At 40.3% G+C, this 20,528-nt stretch overlaps 1 protein-coding gene across 1 annotated transcript in view; it reads right to left on the bottom strand.

Moving 5' to 3' along the window:
- The window catches only part of SMARCC1 (SWI/SNF related, matrix associated, actin dependent regulator of chromatin subfamily c member 1), a 164,302-nt gene that overhangs the window by 53,291 nt on the left and 90,483 nt on the right, over nt 1–20,528 (bottom strand). The window contains exons 20-21 of the mRNA XM_040628898.1: nt 16,195–16,453; nt 15,298–15,459 (exon numbers count right to left, since the gene is read on the bottom strand). Of these exons, the coding sequence (XP_040484832.1) occupies nt 15,298–15,459; nt 16,195–16,453 (421 nt within the window). The remainder of the gene's footprint in view (nt 1–15,297; nt 15,460–16,194; nt 16,454–20,528) is intronic.

Here is a 20,528-nt window from a genome sequence, read left to right as displayed (position 1 = left end):
AAAATAAAACCACAATGGAATGTGATTTTATACCCACTACATCCGCAGAACCTAACACTAAGAAGTACATGATCAAGTGTTATGGTCCAAGTGTCAACTGATACACTCACTTTGGGGAAAAAACTAGAATTTCCTAAAACCCTACAACTCACAGGATTAGTCCACAACAAAATAAGAAGTTACACAAGAATGATCAAGATTCAATGTTCAAAATATTCAATTCTCTGACTTTCCTCTACCAAAAAAATCACCTTATGAAAAAGTAACAACCAATTTAAACAGAGGGCTGAGTGATGCCAGCGCCTTGTCTCAATGTAACGACCGCTCCACCAAGCACACTTGGAGGAGTGCGGTGTCTCAGTGAAACCCTGCAGAGGTACCCTGTGCGGTACGTCCAAGACTGGACATGCATGTTTGAGACAGAACAAACAAGAACAACCCAAACTGCCCACCCTGTAACAGAAGAACGGATGATTAAAGTGGGTTACAATCACACAAAAGCCTATTTCACAGCAGTGAAATCATTGAACTGTGCCTACCTGGACAACGTAGCTATGTGGATGTGCCCTAAACACCTAAGAGTGAGTAAAACAGTCTCAGAAGTCAAAATAAACCATGTTTTATAAAGTTTAAAGACAAATAAAAATTGGGACGCTGGGTGGTTCACTGGGTTAAGCGTCTGCCTTCGGCTCAGGTCATGATCCCAGGGTCCTGGGATCGAGCCCCTGGGATCGAGCCTGCTTCTCCCTCTCCCTCTGCCTCTCTCCCTGCTTGTGCGCTCGCTCGCTCTCTCTCGACAAATAAATTATTAAAACAAACAAAATTACACCTAACATATACAGTACGTGTTTGAGATGAAAGTCATTTACAAAGTAGAACAGTATTTCAAAATATAGGACTGTCAGTGCTGGCGGTTGGAAAGTGAGAAGGAAGAAACAGAGATGAATCTTACAGTTAATGCTCTAATTCTTAGTTCAGATGAAATATGCAGCATGCATTAAGACACATTAAACTATAAAAATGAAGAAATCTGAACAAAAACCAAACACAGATGGGGTATTTAAAAAAAAACCTAACTTCACAAGTTACTGTTAATTGAATGGGCCTTAGGCCACCTTTGCTGAGTCAGCTTAATTACAGACTAAGTATTAATGTGGGAGGAATGCAGTACATTTTTTTAAAAAGATAATCTGCTTTTAAATGACGACCCACAACCTATAGCTCCACATTCTAAAAAGATCACACACTCACTTTGTCTATTACAAGGCAAGTCACATTTGATATTAACTCTTTTAATCAGCTATGAGTCCATGATGAATGGTTACATGACATTAATACCTATTTGTATGATGATGGTACAGTTAAAGGGGAGAAACCTGCGGCTAGTGCTGAGACCTTTAATGAGACGTCTATTAAGAGTTAATTAGGAGTTGTGTGTTCCTCAAGATGCCATGTGGAGGAGTATGTAAAGTGGTTTCTATCCTACAAAACATTTTTTCAAGCTGCTTTTAGACATCTTCTTGGAAAAAGAAACACAAAACAACAGCTTCTCTTTGGTCTGAATTCTGGTTGGAAGCGTAAACGCTTAAGAGGCTGCAGCCCTTTCCATATGCCATGTCGTCTTGTTGATGTCTATAAACTAGGCGGTTGATAATCCGTCCCTACAAATGTGTGGTCTGACCCATGTCTGTGGAGATAAATGAAGAAGATACTAGAATGAATTTAAAAAAGAGTTCCAAACTTAAGCAAGAAGGCACCTAAAACAAACTAGTGGGCCAACGCCAAACATACAAAGGAGGACATTGTACAAAATCCTTTGACACACAACTGCGCTGAGAGGATGCCCTGTCAGCCAGGGGAAACTATCAACATCATAGTTCATAAGTCAGACCTTATGCTAGAGACCAGAGCTCTGCATAGGGCAGAGAGTAGCTATTCCCAGCTTTGCAGGCCACGTGAGTCTTAAGTCAAAGCCGTGAAAGCAGCCTGGGAATGAAGGAGTGTGGCTATGTTTCAATAAAACTTTATAGACACTGAAACGTGAATGTCCTATAATTTGTATGTGTCACAAAATACTACTCTTCTTTTGATTTTTTGATTTTTACATTTAAAAATGTAAAAACTATTCTTATATATTCTGGTCTAAATAAAAGCAGGTGACAACCTGGATTTAGTCTAACAACCAAAATTTCCTGGGTGAATTCTGGATCCAGACTGTCTAGGTTCAAACCCTGTCCCTGAATTTACTAGCCAAGTGACTGTGGGCAAGCCACTTAGCTGCCAGATGCCTCAGTCTGCTTATCTACAACAGGAGAACAATGATAGTACCTTCTGCATAAGTGCAATGCTAACGATTAAACGAATTATTCCATGCAAAATGATAACACCTGGCTCGTAGTAAGTGCTCAACGACAGTAATGTTATTAGCAAATTCAGTGGACTGGACCCAAGTCTTCTCTCTCTACTAACATGAGCTCTTGCCATGGCCCTTAGCACTGCCTCAGTGACACCAACAGAGGATTCTCATTCTGCCCTGAACTTCCAAAGGTCCTTCCCAATCTGGTATGTTTGCTAAACCTTGTGACAGAAAGTTCATGCTGTGACAGTCCTGCTTATGAATCCAGATACTGTGGACATCTCTAACCCTTAAGGTCTTAACTTTAATGTTGGGAATTGAGGGACACTGACAAACGGGTTGTGACCAGAACCCGGGAGAATGGCTACCAAGGTGGTGAGATTCTAGAGTGGCCCCACTGATCCCTGACTCAGGGTTTTCATGTCCTTGCACAATCCCCTTCCCCTGAGAGCGAGCAGCATCCGTGACGTGTTTCTAACCAACAGAATAAGGGCAAGGGGATGGAATGTTCAGTTATATAAGGCCCTGTCTTTACTACACTCACTCTAGAGACTCTCCTTGCGGGCCTGACGCCACAAGCTGCCATGGTGGGGAAGCCCAGATGCTGAAGAACAGTGGGGGGCCTCGGGTAGTTGAGGGCAGCTTCCAGCTAACAGCCAGCAAGGAGCTGCAGCCTCCGGTTCTACAAGCAGAAGTAAACTAATTCTGACAACAGGAGGGAACATGGAGGTGGATTCCTCAGTAGATGAGAACACAACCCAGCTACCACCTTGAGCGCAGCCTCGTGACAGCCTAAGCAGAGGACCCCGTTAGGCTATGCACAAATTTCCGACTCCCAGAAGCAACGAGACAATAAATATAACCGGTTTTAAGTCACCGACTTTGTGGTAACTGACTATGCAGCAATAGATAACTATCTATACACCTACTGGACTTTCGAATGAAGCTCAACCAAGGTTGAGAGGCAATTTAGCTGGCAGCCACGAGATGACAATTTCTTCGGAGACTAGAAACAAGAAATGGTAACGCCAATCGGATTCCATTCTATTTCCTGTTCTGTCTCCCACAGATACAACACCGATCCCCCGACCGACTCCAGCCTCTGCCTCCACATCTGCCCCGCGCCCCCAAACCTACTTTAGCTGTATGTCTCTTCTACTCTTCCAGGAGAGCTGAGCTCCTACCCCCTCCCCCCACCAGGCCACCACACTGTCCTCTCATGGGCACCGCACCTATCTCCTAAGAGCTGAAAGAACTGGGAAAGGTAGCTTGAAGGAAAGAACAAAATGCTTGCAAAAATAAGAAAGTGGGTTACAAATAAGTAGTGATGCGTTGTGGAAAAGAACTACGATTATTTGGTGGAAGCTCTTCCATTTCCTGCACGTCATCTGTAAACTGTCTGCAGGTTTTCTAAAACAGACTGAATCCTGTTATATCTCTTTCCTGGAGACTTCTTGGTTTCCAGAGGGTAAAAGCCGTTCAAAATCAACCCCCTCCACACACACATCTATACGGCTGCACTTGGCCACAGTACCTGCTCCCCACAGACTTCTTGGTAGTATTTCCAGAATATGTCACACACTTTCATCCTTTTATCCTTTCTCCTTATTGTTTAAAAGATTACCTCCTCTGAAGCCTTCTCTAACTGACCCAAGCATAACTGTTTCCTTCACATGTGCCTCTGTCTGTAACTGTATTTTGTCTTTTTCCTCCCTCCCTCCCTTCCTTCTTCTCTGCTTACCTTTCCTACCTACCTACTTATACTGTCTCCCCACACTAACTGAATATTCTTCAAGGGCAAGTGTTTAATTCAGCAATTCACAAAGTGTGGTCCAGGTACCAATCCCCCGCCCTCAGTGGCAGAAATGTCCCCAAGATCAAAACTATTTTTGTAACAACAAAAAGACGTTATTTGCCTTTCCACTCTCCTCTCCCCCAAGTGTGGAACTTGGCTTTCCAGAGGCTGCATGACACATGAAGTCAGCCACAGGAACATGCACCCGTGTATTGTTTTGGTTTAAAAGTTTCTGTTTTAATTTTGGATACAGTAAATATCAACAGATATAATTCAAATAAATGAAAGCATTTTGGTTCCCTCATTATTTTTAAAGAGCATAAAGAAGTCCTGAGACCAAAAAAGTTTGAGAGCTGCTAGTCCAATAATTTGTGTCTTCTCAGGGAACAGAGAATAAAGTAAGGCCTATGGCAGGAACTCACTCAGCCCTTCCGGGAAACGGACCATGTCACTCCCTGTAGTACAGTTCAAGGGTTCCACGGAACTGCCAATATATAGTCCCAGCCTGCACCACCCTCTGCCACTCTGCTCCCATCTAGCTGTGCATCTCATCTCCCCACGTCCTTATCTGAACTCTGGGTTGCGGCTAACCTGGTTTATGTCCCACGCTCCGCACAACCTTCCATTACCATCTCTGTGCCTTTGTTCACACTGTTCTGCAGAACCGAAAACTTGCTCTACTCTGGCTCAGTGGTATCCTAAACCTCCTTTTCACCGTTCAGCTCAAATCCTTTCTTTGTGAAGTCTTCCTCAGTCTAAACCTACACGTCCCTTTATGCTAACTCTTACAGCACTTCCCGTACCCAGTCCTCCCTGAACAATTAATACTATATACGTATGCTTCATTATGTCTCCAAACCTTGAACACTGAATAATTTTTCCACATATGCGTAGCCCATCACAAAAAAGCAAGGGTATTGCTTTTTTTAAAAGACTGATCGACGATCAATTGATTGATTTGAAAGAGCATATGCAAGAGAGGAGAGGGGCAGAGGGAGAGGGAGAAGGAAAGAATTAGTTCCCCACTGAGCACGGGGCTCCATCTCACAATCCTGGAATTATGACCTGAGCTGAAATCAAGAGTTGGACGCTTAAGTGACTGAGCCACCCAGGTGCCCCGAATAGAGGGTATTATTTATGTCTTACATAGTAGCCCACAGCAAGAGATCTCTAACAAGTAACCGAAAGGCCTAATTTGATAAAAGTCCCCAAAAGGCATTATATAATTATATAATGGAAGCCAATCTCTTCCTAAAAATACATATCCTACCATTTAATAAATATGGGTCATTAGGAAAGTTACTTAAATCCGAGCCAGCATTAACTAGTCCTTAGAGGTTAGATGTCCAATTATGAGCTGCTCAGGAAAGTGACTCTTATCCTTCTCTGCCTCTTGAAATCTAAAAGAGCCCTTCAAATAGAATATTGACAAAGAGAAGAGAGAAGCCACCCTGCACGATATAAGTCCCATGATCAAATACTGTTCCACTGTTTGCTTAGGTTCACCAGCCTAGCATGTTTTCACACATGGTGTTCTAGAAGTGCCAGATTTTTAAAATGTTATGGAAATCCTCGTGATGAGAAGAATGAGGCTATTTATAAGTGATGAATAGTATCTGAAGCAAGAACAAGAACGTCACTTCTGGGCTTCCTGTTCCTAGAAAGGGACCCTTTCGACATTATTGTCAGGATGCTCTTCTTAACCACCTGATGAACTAGAGACTAGTTTTTAACCTTCCTGAAAACTAGAAGTGATTAATTGGGCTCTTCTACACAGAGCTGGGACAAATGGCTCAACATACACTCTTTGCAGTGCGTATTCCACAGGGTGTTAAGGAGCTCGGTGGACAATCCACTTACTGATATAAAAGAATCTTCTCTGAACATTCTACTTGCGATTCAATAGCCCTATAGCATACACAGTCAATTGTAAGGAATAAGCATCGATTAACTTAATCTTTCAAATTTCTCTAAACCAAAATTAAGATACAGACAGTAAATCTACTCAGAGGCAAAAAATTAAAAAAATAAAACCAATACTTGAGATCAGGAAATACAAATGGGGGTTACAGTAAGTCAGTCTTCGACAGACCCTTGAATGTGCACATACATTCTAATTCCCTGGGGGAGGAAAGGCTGCTGGCCTCAAAAGGGACTAAGATCCACCATACCGTGATCATTATACAGGGATGTCCCTACTCCTACAAGATGGCGCACGCTGAATTACCTAGGGTGCAAAGACTCATGATGTCTACAACTTACTTTGAAATAGTTCACCAAAAACAAAATAAAAATCATACATTCAGATTGCTAGATAGATAGATACGGCAAAGTTGAACCTGCACCTAACTGGTAGGCACATGAAATCTCACTGTGCTATCCTGTCAGTATTTCAGGATGTTTGACTACAAGTAAACAGGTTATCAGAAAAGCTATTTTGTTTAGACCTGAGGTCAAGTAAAGAAAAATTTAATAAAGTGTTCAATAAAAGCTTTTGTGATGCGGTAAAAAAAATTATCTTTGATATTCAAATATATCACGTTAAGTTCTCTGAAAAATACATCAACTTAACGACTCCTAGACAAGTGATGTTCTCAACCTAACAGAATGAGTTTTAAAAATACAGGTCAGACCCTGACACTCTTCTGGTCAACCCCCCCCCCCCCCACTGGCTCCACCTCACCTAGAGTAAAAATTAAAACTTTACAATGGCTCATAAGCCCCTCATCATCTCCCATGACCACCTCTACCGTGCAATCCAGCTACTTGTCCATAATCTCCCCTTCCTATTCCTCACCTATGCCAGGCAGCTCCTGTCTAGGGGCCTGTACAATGGTTGCTCCCAACGCCCACAGCACTCTGACCTTAGATGTCTGACGATTCCTTTCCCTCATTTACATCTTTGTTCGAAGGTCACTTTCTTGGTAACATATTCCTGACCTTTGAAAACTGCAATTCCACACACTTGATGCTTATCTTCTGAATCCTGCTTTAATTTTCACCATACCACTTACCAGCCAACATACTTTTTATACATATTAAATTTACACAATCTAAGCTTTATGTATCACATATTTCATTTTCCACCTTGAAAATATACAATCCTTGCAGGCAGGGATTTTGGTCTGTTTTGCTCACCAGTACCCTAGCACCTAAAACACAATGAAATGACAGGTAACACAACACATTTACAGTCTTATTTATCCCCAGGAGTTAAAAGGAAAAAAACAACAACAACAACTCTAGATTAAGCCTGACCTCCCATTCAAGAATGCTTACGTGGTGTAGGCTCGTACACTGAATCACTCTGACTAAATTCTGGCGTGGGTTTCTAAGCGCTTGATCTCGTAGAGATGAATCAGCCAGTGCTCTTCCTGGTACATTTGCCTGTCTCCTTATGTAGCTCCTACAGATTTTCAAGAGGACCTGGGTCTCTTCCTACTGTATTTCCCATAGGATATAAGGACAGTACGATGGAGCTAAGGTCTTAATGATCCTTGTTCAATGAATGAAAACTACACAGACGTACCAATACATTTTACTTCTGGCAGTATGCCATAATAAAAAGAGGCTGAGCTTTAGGACCAGAGATTCAGGTTCAAAATTTAAACCAGATTCTCACAAGCCTATACAATCTGATAAAACTTAGTTTCCTTGGTTTTACAATAAAAACAATGCCACTTCCTCCAAAGGATTATCCAGAAAAAAAAAAAAAAAACCCTCAAAAGACCGGTCAGAAAACCCCTATACAAACGTGTCACAAAGAAATGCTGATTTCCAGCGACTTCTGAAAAATGTTTAAAAATTCTTTTCATTTCTTAACTTCCCTCACCTTCCCCTATAACCCAGGGCAAATAAAACCTGGCAATATTTTTAGTTAAATACAAAAGATCTCAAATATCAGTATTTTTTCTATTCCCAGAATGGTCCCTGGCCAAACAGAAACAAAAAACCATACAGATTTAGAGAAGTCAGTACATATTGGTGAATGACTAGAGTTATAGAGAATGAAATGACAAGTCCCTTCTGAGAAGCGAGCACTCATTTCCTCAAGAATTCCTAGAAGTCTCCTAAAATGAAAATAAGAGGTGTTTCAGATTTTACCAAACACTCCCCCCATTCCAAACCCACAATGAAAAGTTAGATACGTTACTGAGAGAAATCCAAGAGGAGTCCTGTATTTCACAAGGAAACTTATTTATTTTTTCCTGTATTGTCATTTCACCACTGTTAATACATGTAAGTTAACACGGACAACACAGTAAATTACGTGTAACAATAAAAAGTATGTCAATCTCCCATTCAAGTACAATTATCTTGATAAGGAAAATCCTACATCATTCTATTTCAAATCAGTGGCACTATTTTGTTATATCAAGTGTCAGTTTAAAAGTAAAACTGATACGTCCTTTCCCTGAACTCCCTAACCCCCTAGCAGAAGGAAAGGAGGTGTGCTCTTGCCTTCATGCCACAATTTTGCTGACCAATTCCACCCTAAGAACCATTTGCTGTCTCCTAATTTATTCTACCAGTCACAGCCCAACATAAATCACATTAACTATCATAGGCCAGCATTAAGTTACAATTCTATTTACAACTCATTCCAAAATATTCATACTATACTGGTATTTTCCTTTGCCCTTATTAAATGGTAAAAGGACCCACATTCTGTTGCTACAACTAGTGAGTATCCACTGCACTTCAGAGAGGTTTTCTCATAGGCTACTTCCAGCTACCATGAATGAAGTTTACTTTCCGTGCCATTCAAAGAATCATCCCCTGTCACCACCAGTGCTCTTTGCAGCAGTCGGATCCAAGCTTTGCATACTGTGGAAACCATACCTTCACTACTGAGTCAGAAAAAGGACCCCACAAAGACTGAGGTCGCTAGATTTTGGTTTTGTCCTGCTAAATTAGAAATGGCTAAGTTTGCAACCTGTTTCTTAACCCCTAATGCTCTACGGTATCATCTACCAAAATTTTAAAAACAGATTTACATGTAGAAACTTGTCCCTGATTTTGCAAAGTACAGAAACTTCTTTGAATCAAACTAAGAAGACTGTGCCAACCCTTTTCAATTCCATAACCACAGGGAACCAAAGGACCCTGCAAATGAACCAAAACCACAAAAACGTCAAGGAAAGTAAGACATTTCCCAGGCATTCAATAGGCCCAGGCTTCCCCCGCCTGAGCTGGGCGCTGCCTGGTGGTGCAGAATCAATAAAAAGCAAGAGGGATGCGGCTTGGCTTGCTAATTTGGGTGTCCATCTAAGACAGAAAAATAAGTGAGTTTTCAAACTAAGAAATACTATGGATACTCTCTTAAGAACAGGTCAATAGGGGCGCCTGGGTGGCTCAGTCATTAAACATCTGCCTTCAGCTCGGGTCATGATCCCAGGGTCCTGGGATCGAGTCCCACGTCAGGCTCCCGCATCAGGCTGCCATATCAGGCTCCCTGCTCAGCGGGGAGCCTGCTTCTCCCTTTGCCCCTCCTCCCTCCTGCACACGCATTCTCTCTCTCTCTCTCTCTCTCAAAAAAATAAATAAAATCTTTTAAAAAAAAGAACAGGTCAATAATTTGCTCTGAGGGCTAAAAGTGAGAGGTTTGATTAATCTGAAAATGTTTCCAGATATATCTGCAAAATAAGACTGCTAAATTGACACTTTTAAGAAAGCAGAGGGAACACCAGGGGTAGGACCTGTGCAACCCATGGAGACCGTAAGATTTTATGCTTGTAGAGACCTCACTGAGAGCTACTTGAACCACCCAGAACAGAGCACCTGGAGGTCAGATGGTGTCATCTGTGGAGTACTGCCTGGCAGTATTACTTTTTACTTCACATAACCTTTATTCTACAAGAATAAATGAAAGACACAAAAATAAAATGACTGCAGTTGAAGCATAGTTAATAAAGTGTATACAACTGAGACAGAGATGGAATTTGGCAAGGTGGCAGCAAGAAACCTTTAACTTGAGTTATTCATCAGAAATTGTTTCAAAATGAAAAGAAAAAATGAACCAGTAAGAAATGTTGGGAATACACCACTGATAACTGTATATAAAATATTTTACCAAGGTGTGAAAATTAAGCCTCTTTTAACATATAGAACACTTGCCATTTGAGAAGCCAGGTATTGCTTATGAAGCCACTTTCCTAAAATTTTACTCCTCTTCATAATAAATTAAATAAACATAATCCAAAGTCCTTAGGGGTGCCTGGGTGGCTCAGTCGTTAAGCGTCTGCCTTCAACTCAGGGCATGATCCCAGCGTTCTGGGATCGAGCCCCATATCGGGCTCCTCTGCTGGGAGCCTGCTTCTTCCTCTCCCACTCCCCCTGCTTGTGTTCCCTCTCTCACTGGCTGTCTCTCTCTGTCAAATAAATAAATAAATAAATTTAAAAAAAAAAAAATAATCCAAAGTCCTTAATAGCAAAAATGTCATCTGTCCAATATCACCAACTAGCATAACTATACGGTACGTTATAGAGAGTACCTAACCATCACTTTCTTGTCACACATGAAAGAACTCAGAGCTAACTAAGGTAAACAGCTTTTGAAAGTGCTATAGCTATGCAGGGCAGAACCAAAGGTACAACCTAAGTCTGCAAAATCCTAAAATTCAACAAACAATACACTGTCTGTAAGAGACATATCTTAGGGGGCGCCTGGGTGGCACAGCGGTTAAGCGTCTGCCTTCGGCTCAGGGTGTGATCCCAGCATTATGGGATCGAGCCCCACATCAGGCTCCTCCGCTAGGAGCCTGCTTCTTCCTCTCCCACTCCCCCTGCTTGTGTTCCCTCTCTCGCTGGCTGTCTCTATCTCTGTGGAATAAATAAATAAAAATCTTTAAAAAAAAAAAAAAAGAGACATATCTTAGATTCAAAGACACAAATACACTGAAGAGTAAATTAATGGAAAAAAATATTCCATGCAAACACAGTAACCAAAAGAGAGCTGGAACAGTATGTCATTATCAGATAGAATAGACTTTTAGGCAAAAAAAAGGTTAAAGAGAAAAAGATGTTATAGAATGATAAAAGGGCCAATTCAGGGCACCTGGGTGGCTCAGTGGGCTAAGCGTCCGCCTTTGGCCCAGGTCATGATCTCAGGGTCCTGGGATCGAGTCCTGCATCGGGCTCCTTGCTCAGTGGGGAGTCTGCTTGTCTCTTTCCCTCTACCTCTTCCCCCACTCGTGCTCTCTCTCCCTCTCTCACTCAAATAAATCTTTTCCAAAAAGAGGGCCAATTCATGAGAAAGAACAATTATAAATATGTATGCAACTAACAAAATATACGAAGCAAAACCAGACAGAACTGAAGGAAGGAATATAGACAGCTCAACAATATTTGGAAATTTCAAGACATCCTTTCAATGAAGGATAGACCAACTAGAAAAATGATAAAGTAGACAACTTGAACAACACTACAAACCAGCCCAACCAAACATACACAGAAGATGCCATTCAAAAACAGCAAAATGTGAAAGAAATACTCACCAGGCCAATATATTAGACATAAAACATGCCTCAGTAAATTTTACAAGATAGAAACCACACAAATTATCTTTTCTGAATACAATGGAATGAAATTAGAAATTGGTAACAAGAAAATCTAAAAAATTCACTAACTGGTATGTACTAAACAACACACTCCTAAAACAACCCATGGGTCCAAGAAGAAATCAAGAGGGAAATTACAAAATACTTTGAGAAGAATGAAAACAGAAATAAAATATGCCTAAATTTACAGAACAAAGTAAAAGAAGTATTGAGAGGGAAATTTATATAGCTATGGAAGTCAACATTAATAAAGAAGAAAGATCTCAAATCAATATCCCATCCTCCAAAGTAAGGAAATATCAAAAAGCGGAGGAAACTTAGGGGCACCTGGGTGGCTCAGTTGGTTGAGCATGACTCCTGATTTCGGCTCAGGTCATAATCTCTGCTCACGTGATCTTAGGGTTGTGGAATCGAGCCCCACAGTGGGTTCCAGGCTCAGTGGGGAGTCTGCTTAAGATTCTTCCCCTCCCCCTCCCCACCCCCCAACCTCTCTCTCTCTCTCAAATAAATAAGTTTTCAAAAAAAAAAGAAAAAGAAAAAGAAAAAAGAAAACAAACTTAACGAGCAGAAGTAAAGAATAAAGATTATACTGGAGATAACTCAGAGAACAGAAAAACAACAGAAAGAATCACTGAAATCAGAAGTTGGTAAAATCAGTAAGTCTAAAGCTAGATTGACGAAGAAAAAAAAAGTGGACCAAATTACTAAAATCAGGAATGAAAACGGGGACATTACTATCAACCTTACAGAAATAAAAAGGAATGTAAAAAGATATTATAAACCTTTTTAAAAAACAGCTTTACTGAGATATAATTCATATATCATATAATCAACCCATTAAAAGAGTACAGTTAGATGAGTTTTAGTATATTCCCAGATACATGCAATCATTACCACAGTAAATTTTAAAACCCTTCCATTATCTCAAACAGAAACTCTATACCCTTTAGCTATCATCCCCCTTTGCCTGATCTTCCTAGCCCTAAGCAACCATTAATCTACTTTCTGTCTCTATAAATCTGCCTGTTCATGATATTTCATATAATTGGAATTAAATAATAGATTGTCTCTTCTCACTGGTTTTTTCCCCCCACTTACCATGTTTTCAAGGATGATCCATGAGGTCGCATTATGTCAACAGTTCATTCTATTTTATGGTTCAATAATATTCCATCGTAACACCACATTTTGTTTACCCATTCATCAGCTGATAGACATTTGAGTTGTTTCCACTTTTGGTTGTTATGATTTGTATGTGTGTGTGGCCAACAAATGAGACAGTGTACATGAAATGGACAAATTTCTAGAAAGATGCACACTACCAAAACTGACTCAAAGAGAAACAGAAAACCTAAACAGACTTGTAACAAGTAAACAGATTAAATCAGTTCTTAAAAAACATTAAAAAAAAAAAATCAGGACTTGATGGCTTCCTATATGAATTTCAGCAAACATTTAAATAAGAATGAGCATCAGTAATTCTCAAACTCTTCAAAAAAATAAAGAACAATTCCTAACTCATTCTTAGAGATCAGTACTACCCTGATATCAAACCAGATAAAGTTACCACAAAAAATGAAAAGTACTAAACAAATGTCCCTTATGAATACAGATGCAAAAATCCTCCACAAAATACTAGAAGCAAACTAAATCCAATAGAGTATTATGTGGAATATTCCCATAATCAATCAAGTGGGATTTTTCCTGAACTGCAAAAGTAGTTCGACAGGCAAGAATCAATTAATACAACATATTTAAAGAAAAAAGTAAAAACACCACATGGTCATCTCAGTTGATACAGCAAAAGCAGTTGGCAAACTCCAACACCTTTTCAGGATACAAACATTCAAACAAATTATGCATAGAGGGAATTTCCCTAAACTTAATAAAAGGAACCTAGGAAAATCCAACAACTAGCATCATACTTAATAATGAAACACTTTCCCCTTAAGATCAGGAAAATAATTTCATTTACAAAAGCATTCAAAAGAATAAAATACAAAGGAATAAATTTAACTAAGGGAAATATAAAATAGGTGCCAAGAACATGCAAGACCAAGAACCTCAAAAAAAATGTTTAAATTAAAGAAGATTTAAATAAATGGAAAGACATCCTGTGTTCAAGGATTGAAAGACTTCATATTGTTAAGATGACAATACTCCCCAAATTGAATGCAAATGAAAATACTTTACAAACACTCCGGTTTTATCTTTTGTGGGGGGGGGCAAGTGCTGGTGAGGATGTGGAGAAGTCAAAACATTCATATGTTGCTGGTAAAAACATAAAATGGTACATCCACTACAGAAAACAGTTGAGTAGTTTCTCGAAAAGCTAAACATAAAATTACCACTTGATCCAATAATCCTACTCCTAAGTACTGAGAATCAAAAAACCTATGTTCACAAAATACGCTGTACACCTCAACGTTCATGGCGGCGTTAGTCAAAATAGTGAAAAAACGGAAACAATAAAAATGTACATGAACCGATGAATGGATAAGTAAAATGTGGTGTATCCGCTGAAAGAGTATTATTCAGCACAGAAAGGAATGAAGTAGTGATCTTATACTACAAATGATGAACTTTGAAACCCTTATGCTAAGTGAAAGAAGTCAGACACAAAAGCCCGAGTGCTGTATGATTCCATTTACAGGAAATGTCTAGAATAGGCAAATCCACAGAGACAGACAGCAGATGAGTGGTTACCAGGGCCGAGGGAAGAAGAAACGGGAAACACCCGCTTAACTGGTATGGGATTATCTTTTGGGGTGATCAAAGTGTTCTGGAGTTAGTGGTGATGGATGCACAACCCTGTGAATGTACTAGAAGCTACTAGACTGAATACCTTTAAGTGATTAAAATAGAGAATTTTATGTTATATGAATTTTACCTCAATTAAAAAACAAAAAACAACGAACTCAAACCTACCCAGCAATGTATAAATTAAAATAATCACGAAAGTCCTTTCAGTATTCTTATGTTCAAACGCTGAAAACCTAGATCTAAAAACAGGCATCACAGGCACCTGGCTGGCTCAGTTGGTGCAGCGTATGCCTCTTGATTTCGGGGTCTTGATTTTGAGCCCCAGTTGGGTGTAGAGATTACTTAAATAAATAAATCTTAAAAGCTGGCATCAGATACTTCACAACTGTGATGTTATTAACAGCTCTTAGAAAACCTTTAAATTCTATCTACCATAAAAGGAAGGGGTAAGAGAAAAAAAATCATATACTAATCTTAAGGGACAAGTTGATACTAATCATTGTTCTCACTTTATTTTTTTTTTATTTTTTTATTTTTTTTAAAGATTTTATTTATTTATGTGACAGAGAGACAGTCAGCGAGAGAGGGAACACAGCAGGGGGAGTGGGAGAGGAAGAAGCAGGCTCCTAGCAGAGGAGCCCGATGTGGGACTCGATCCCGGTACGCCGGGATCACGCCCTGAGCCGAAGGCAGACGCTTTAACGACTGCGCTACCCAGGCGCCCTGTTCTCACTTAAAAAGTGCAAACAAACCCGCTTATTTTAGCAGGCTGATAGAAAACTACGACATCTATTGCCCTGTCCTTGGGGACAGCCATAACTCACCAAGTTTCTCTGGCTCATCAGGTCCCGTGCCTGCAATGCAGCTGCTCTCCAGGCCATAGGTGGGATCTACTTTCCCAGAGGCTCGTGCTGCTTCTTGTACTTTCTTGACGTGAGCTTCGACCAATTCCAGTGGTACCTCCTCTCGGACCCGAGAAAACTCCTCTGTTCAAGAATAAAAATGGAAGTGTGACCTGGTTTTGCACAAATATTTGCTTTAACGTAAACCACTAGGAAATCCAATACCTTAGGGTCTTGCATACAGTGCCCTTTCTGGGGACTCAGTCTTATCTATCCCAGCAAAACAAGAACGCCAAATGAGATGGTCATATACACTAATGAAATTCTACAATTCTTTGTTGTTCTAATTATAATAAAATCCAACAATGTTAAATGGTTCTTTTGCTGGTTATGTCAACGTCCAAATGAATCACAAAATATACCACAAAAACTCTGCTTTGCCCCTCCGATTCTTAACAAACGCTCTTTATTTTAAACTATTATATTCTAGGGGAACCTGGGTGGCTTAGTCAGTTGGGCATTTGACTTTGGCTCAGGTCATGATCTCAGAATCCTGGGATCGAGCCCCGAGTCAGGCTCCCAACTCAACGGGGAGTCTGCTTCTCCCTCTCCCTCTCCCTCTGCCTCTGCCTCTCCCCTGCACTGCCCCACTTGTGCATATGTTCTCTCTCAAATAAATAAAATCTTTAAAAAAATAAATATTATAATACTTTTAAATATAACATAGAGGGGTAATGTCTGATTTTCTGCTATACAACTGAAATGAACACAGCAGCTGATAACACTTATTTAAATCTGAGCCAGCATGTGTATGAAGGAAAGTACTAAACCATTATCTGAAACTACTGTGTTGGTGACATGGTACAGGAATGTCCATACCCAAAGCTGCTTTTGCCGCAGCAGATGCCACACGAGGATCCACCACAGACGCCAAAAAAGCAACAGTGCTCATAACTGGGTTTCCTGACTGACTGAAAGGGACAGGCTGGTAGGCCAAGGGGCCCAGGGAAGCATCCGAATTCTCAAGGTATGGGTCCTCAATAGGAAGCCTCAGAAAGTGGAGGATGCATTCATCCTGGGTACGACTGCCAACATGCTCAGACACTTTGTTCCAATCATCCTTGTACATCTCCAGGGCCTACAACAGAAAAAAACCAAGAGCTTTAGCATCAGGTACTAAGGAACTAATACATAACAATATCAGAAGCCTGTGACTGTTCTTTAGATGGGTTTTTAAAAAAAATAATGAAAATGATTATACAGTACATAAGAAAATAGATAGTTGTTTTTTTTTATAAAGATTTTATTTATTTATTTGACAGAGAGGCAGCCAGCGAGAGAGGGAACACAAGCAGGGGGAGTGGGAGAGGAAGAAGCAGGCTCCCAGCGGAGGAGCCTGATGTGGGACTCGATCCCAGAACGCTGGGATCACGCCCTGAGCCGAAGGCAGACGCTTAACGACTGCGCCACCCAGGTGCCCCAAGAAAATAGACAGATTTGATAGCTTTCCTAATTATATTAAATCTCAATCAGGCAAAAATAAATAAATAAAAAGCATACATATATAAAAGGAAGAATAACTGTCTTTCATTAATACACATGACTGTTTATATAGAAAAATCCAAAGAAATCTACAAAAAAGATACCGAAACTAAAAGGTTTAGCAAAGTCAAGGATAGACATGTAATGGAAAAACTCAATTTTATTTCAATGAAAAGTTTTTTTTTTAAGATTTTTAAATTTTTATTTATTTGACAGAGATAGAGACAGCCAGCGAGAGAGAGAACACAAGCAGGGGGAGTGGGAAAGGAAGAAGCAGGCTCCTAGCGGAGGAGCCTGATGTGGGGCTCGATCCCATAATGCCGGGATCATGCCCTGAGCCGAAGGCAGACGCTCAACCGCTGTGCCACCCAGGCGCCCCTCAATGAAAAGTTTTAAATTTGAAAAAAGCATTTAGTATATGTGGTGCCGAAGCGAGCACGAAAAAAGTATTTAAAATACCACAAAAATAAGACACCTAGGAATAAATATAATAATGTGTAAGATCAACATGCTGGAAAACATAAAACACGCTGAAAGAAATTAAAGACCTAAATAAATCAAGCTGATGGAAGGACTAGGTTAGCTTTTTGTGGCTTCTTAAACTGGTGACTCATTTTCAGGTGACACACCTGGAATTCCTCACACAGTTTACAAATGAAATCTACTCAGACAAGTCTCCATTATCTTTATTTCATGCAATATTTTTTTTCAAAAAACTAATATAAAGCCTAATATTAGCCTTCATGTCTACCAATTCAAGGTCTTTTTTCAAACTGCATTTATTCATCCAATGTGTAGATTCCACATTGGTTATTTGCAAAACTGAAACTATGCTTCCAAAATCTGTAATAACACAATGAACTGAACATAACCACAGATAATAACCTGCAGCATTCCATATAAGAACTGTGCTTTGATGAGAGACCATATCAAATAAGGTGTTTTTAAAATAAAAGCGGGTGGTCTAAAAATAATCTAAAATAGTTGGGATGCTGCCTGTGTAAAACATTTGTCTAATAAAATCGTGTGATGGGGGGGAACCAGAGACCTTAACAAATCTTCCAGATTTATGTATTTATTAGGAAAAAATTAACTGGTTTTGGTTATAAATCCACTTCATATTCTTAAGCTATTAATTACCAATAAATAAATGAAAGAAATAGAAGGTGTTAGTGGTAAACAGCACTGCTGGGGAGCCTCTGTGTAAGTGCAGACAACACCTGTTGATCCAACTACATGTTTAAAAGAAAAACCAGCCACTGGACAGGTTCCACCTGCAGGAGAAAAAAATGTACTATTGTGTAAGGATACTATGGTTTTCTTGGATATGTTCAGGGTAAACAGTAGCTCAGCCATTCTGTCCTCACTCTGTATTTACTATTCACTATTCTCAAACACAGAAGAGGAGAAAAGTTTGAGTATCAGTGTGTAGCAAGAACAAGAACTGATAAGCCTGGTGTTCCAACCGGTGTTGTACAACTAAATTTCTCCCCAGAGCCCAGAGACTCTAAAAAAGCAATATGAAAGTGTTATCATGTTCCCTCCAGGTACTGGGAACTTTTACATTAACATCCATGGCAAATCGGACCGGACAAAACAGTCCCGAAATAAAGGGTGGCTCAGTAAAGCAGCTCTCTGCGTATCACTACTAGTGAATGAGTAGATGAGAGTACATTAAAATAGTAGTAAAAACTTAAAAAGAAGAAATCTTTTTGAGTTTTAATCCAGAGAGAGAGAGATTGAGGAGAGAGATTGAGGAGAGAGAATAAGGAAAAGAAGAGGGGTGTAAAAAAAAGAAAAGGAAGTTGTTAATACACCACTAAAACTTCTTAAAAACACAACTGTTGGATCAACTCGAAAAAACCAAATTAAAGCAATTCAGAACCATGAGCCATCAGCAGGTCCAGTGTATCTCAGTGTCGCCTGCAAGGCCCATGGGGCACCACTCTTTCAGGGGGGCCCAGAGATCAACCCGTTTTCCTAGTAACAACAGGACACCGTTGCCTTTTTCATTACAATGACATGTGCACGGTCGGTGCAAAAGCAGTGGTGAGTGAGCCTCAGCATGAATCAAGGCAGTGGTACCAGACTGTCTTCAGAGGCTCTCTACTCTTCACTGCCACATACTCACAAAAGCAATCCAACTTTACTTTAAAATTATTAATTTTATGAATCTAAACATCCAAGTCCACTTGTTTTCAGTATTTGGTACAATGAAATGTGAGGCACACGAGAGGACTATAAATCAACCATCCGAGCATGCTAGCAGTCTGAAGGAAAGCACTGTGCGTCACTTGAGTATCAAGCTCAACTAACCATTTTCATAGAAGGCCGTTTTCATTAGAACAAATGGCTGACACCATGGTTTGGAGGCACAGATATCTGGCAGACATTTTCTGATCAGCACGGGAGTTCTGATCTGCTCCATTTCTTTTTTTTTTTTTTTTTAAAGATTTTATTTATTTATTCGACAGAGATAGAGACAGCCAGCGAGAGAGGGAACACAAGCAGGGGGAGTGGGAGAGGAAGAAGCAGGCTCACAGCGGAGGAGCCTGATGTGGGGCTCGATCCCATAACGCCAGGATCACGCCCTGAGCCGAAGGCAGACGCTTAACCGCTGTGCCACCCAGGCGCCCCTGATCTGCTCCATTTCTGACCAGGCCAGTTCACCCTGCCTCAGGCACCATGGTGGGCCCCTGCTCTGGGGAGGTCACCGTACTGACACCAAACTTACTGCAGACACCCAGGTGGCATAGCATACTCCCGTCTAAAAAGACTGATGAGCAACTTCTCGTTAAGCTTTTTATTCCAAGAAGAGCCCAAGAAGAAGAAAAGGCCCCAGAAGTGCCCTTTCCAACTTTCTTCCTATTTTTAATGGGGATATGAACCCAGGAAACAAACAAGCCTTCCTGTGACCAGAAGAGAAAACACGGAGACAGAACATGGACATCTAAAGAAGGTGGAACAACACAACAGAAAAGCTAGGAACCCGCTGATAAACTTGAGCAGTGCAAAGAATGCTGGGGGTGGTGCCTGGGTGGCTCAGTTGGTTCAGCGTCTGCCTTCAGCTCAGGTCATGATCTCAGGGTCCTGGGATCAAGTCCCGCATTGGGCTCCCTGCTCAGCCGGAACTCTGCTTCTGCTTCTTCTTTTCCTTCTGCCTCCCCCACACTTGTGTAAGCACGCGCATGTTCTCTCACAATAAATAAATAAAATCTTAACCGGAAAAAAAAAAAAAAAGGAATGTTGGAATTGCCAATCTGAAGACAGCCAGTTGAACAAAAAAACCAATGTCCTTTTGGTTTAATCTACTGCTAGTTAGATTTTCTGTTCTTTGTAGGCAAAAGCATTCCTAAGAGATTAAATAGTAAACTTCCTCATTTAGTCCTAATTTAGCTCTCACATGCACATTCTACCCACAAATACTAATAAGTAGTGTCACACAGTCTTCTTGTTACCCAATGACTCTTCTACGCCAAAGACAAATGGTTCTTCAGAAATGGTTGATAAATATGGACCCCAATATTCTGTATTTTCTACTCTCCAGGGCAGAAATAATTACTAAGATCTACCTGTGTAAGTATTTGCAAGAATCTCCAAAGACATGAAGAAATCCAAAAAGCATTCAACAAGCTGACTGACAGGTATCTTGAATTATCATCGGTGTACCA

The sequence above is a fragment of the Ursus maritimus genome, unplaced genomic scaffold (genome assembly GCF_017311325.1).
Source record: "Ursus maritimus isolate PB19 unplaced genomic scaffold, ASM1731132v1 scaffold_14, whole genome shotgun sequence".
NCBI classification, from domain to species: domain Eukaryota; kingdom Metazoa; phylum Chordata; class Mammalia; order Carnivora; family Ursidae; genus Ursus; species Ursus maritimus.
Note: the sequence above shows the minus strand (reverse complement) of the source record. Positions and strands in the feature narration are given on the sequence as shown.